At 34.3% G+C, this 2,511-nt stretch overlaps 1 protein-coding gene across 1 annotated transcript; it reads left to right on the top strand.

Annotated features, from left to right (window-relative positions):
* The first annotated feature begins 6 nt into the window (after window positions 1-6).
* LOC112468863 (lisH domain and HEAT repeat-containing protein KIAA1468 homolog) lies at window positions 7-2,505 on the top strand. Its single transcript, XM_025038235.1, has 3 exons — window positions 7-215; window positions 1,879-1,994; window positions 2,202-2,505. Exons 2-3 carry the CDS (start codon window positions 1,982-1,984, stop codon window positions 2,501-2,503), a joined length of 315 nt encoding a protein of 104 aa, XP_024894003.1. The 5' UTR covers window positions 7-215; window positions 1,879-1,981; the 3' UTR covers window positions 2,504-2,505.
* Window positions 2,506-2,511: the final 6 nt, after the last annotated feature.

Raw genomic sequence — 2,511 nt, 5'->3', positions numbered from 1 at the left:
AATTTATTTGTCAGATTAGCATAGCATTGTACTACGACGCAGTTTACGAATATTCCGAACCGAGAATATTACGAACAGAAACCTCAACGGAGTAAAGTGAATAATACCGTATACCATAGAGAAGACAGTAAACGAAGTAAATATATGTAGAGAAGTCGCGGACGGCTTGCGTATATATTTCGATTTCGCATATTACCTCATCTCCTGTTATATAGGTAAGAAAAAGAGCAATATATTTTTCTGTAAAATTTTCCTTGCTAAGCAACGAACAATTAATGAGTAAAATTAAGGCTAGTATACATAGTCGGTTCTTATTTCAAGACAATGGCTTAAGGTTGATAATATATACGGCTCTGTTATATCTAACAATCGAGTGATTAGTTTATAACATCTCTCTCTCTCTTAAGATTACTCCAGCCGGCCTTAAATATAAAAGATCCGACAATGAAATACTACCCTACAACTTTATTAAGTGTTCCATTAAGATCTGCTGTGAGAAATTGATCAATCACAATCGAATGTGAGGAAAATAATTAACTATGATTGATTAATTTCTTAGGACTTAAGGATTACTACATATATCTTAAGGATTACTAATTATATATCTTCAGCTTATTTTCTTAATTGTTGCAATTTGAAGTGTTATCGAATTAGAAGATTGCAAAGAAATTAATTAAATTAGGGACATCGCGGTGCGGTGTAGTACAGGAGGTGAGATTTATTGCTAAAAGAAAATCATTTAAATCCTTTTTTATTTTTGAAATAGCAAGTAGACTGTTCATGACGTTCAGATATTCTATCAAATCCATTATTGAAATTAATTAATCTGCAATCATCTGACGACGATGAAATTCTATCGTTTCTCTTCGAAATTTTCTCGTCTTTTTCGTCTCGCATATAATTTATTATATTTCATGTCGTGGCTTTCAATCATTGACGTTAACATTTATGATGATTTGGCTACAGCCATCCGGACGTGTAGTCCAAACACCGAAATCAACCCCCACCCCGCCGTGTATATACGTTGTTAGGGTTTCCATTCTACACAAACGAAGCAATTGTATTAATCGAATACAACGCGACATTAATATCGATTATTAATACATACATTGTACTTTAAATTTTAAAAATGAAGTCTTAATTTAATTAATTTTTTGAATTATCTTTGAAGTTGGTTAAAATACTTTTCTCTTATTGTATACCTGTATTGTATATTGCATTTATTTTTCAAGTTCAGCAAGTAGACTAAAATTTGTTTTTGACGTTAAAACATTTTAAATATTAGTGATATTGACTTCTATCCATAAAAAATGACACACACTATCAACATATATGCCTCATCGACAAATAAAGGAGACATCCTCTTTCTAGACTTAATTACTGGTGAGATAATCTTTAATACGGATCTTGATAGCTGATTCTTTTCTTTTATATACATATATATATGTGTGTGTGTAACAAGGCCTATTATTTTTACAGTTATACGAAGTGCAATTCTTTGCGGCGACAACTCTGCACGTAAAGATATCCAAGCAGTGGAATGAAGTGCTTGAAGCTGAGCATCCATTGTTAAGGGAACGTTCTTTCAATAGTGTGAAGAGACCCAACATCACTTTGCATCCTTATAAAGCTTTGTCAAGCGGTAATACATCATTCCCTGTGTTATTTAAGAAAAGAAGAGCATACCATAAATAAGAAAATGGACCTCCTTTTGTTAATTATTTAACATGTACTGTTTTCAGTTAGCCGTGTTTGTGGCCAGCGTTTAGAGTTCAGAAAACAGGGAATAGGATAGGAGCGTAGTCGACGAATTGCTCGACATGTCACCTTATGATTCTCTTCCATCTGCGTTAGAATTATTGTTTTGTGTGCTCTCAGTGCTTCCTGTTGAACCGGTAAAATATAACAATCACCCCACCACCACCACCATCATCATTAACCGTCGTTTATAAAAAAGAGGCCGCAAGAGGACGAGCGACAAATGATATTGACTGGTTAGTAAAAAAAAATACAGTTTATCGATTTAGGATTAATAGATTTAAATACAATAAGATTTATTCTTTCTGAAAAGAGGAGTCGGGTTTGTTGCTACTTATGTACTGCATATTGCAATGTATAAAATACATTTATAATTAAAAAATGTGTTTTGCTTACTGAATGTACCTGTTACTAAAGGTTACTTTTTTTTTTTTTTTTATCAGGTTTAGTCGTAATGGCGAAGCTCGCCGAAGAGCCGCTGGAAACGGAAGACATTCTAACGATTTGTTGGGAGCAGAGTCAACACAAGTACACAGAGAGAAGATTACTAGCTGTTGAATGTTGCTCCTACATACCAATATCAGCTGCTGTTAGAAACTCGTTGATGCTGTCAATGCGCTTCCGGAGTAGTACTACCGGAACTGAGGCATCTCAAAACGTTGGTAAATCAATGCCTACCTCAGCAAGAAGATGCAGTGCGTTTCTTGCTCAGAGAAGCGGAGTGCAGGCAGTATTTACTGAATGAAGCCAATA

The sequence above is a fragment of the Temnothorax curvispinosus genome, unplaced genomic scaffold (genome assembly GCF_003070985.1).
Source record: "Temnothorax curvispinosus isolate PA1 unplaced genomic scaffold, ASM307098v1 QBEX01002179.1, whole genome shotgun sequence".
Classification (NCBI taxonomy): Eukaryota; Metazoa; Arthropoda; class Insecta; order Hymenoptera; family Formicidae; genus Temnothorax; species Temnothorax curvispinosus.
The sequence above is the reverse complement of the archived record's forward strand: the minus strand, read 5'-3'. Positions and strand labels throughout refer to the sequence as shown.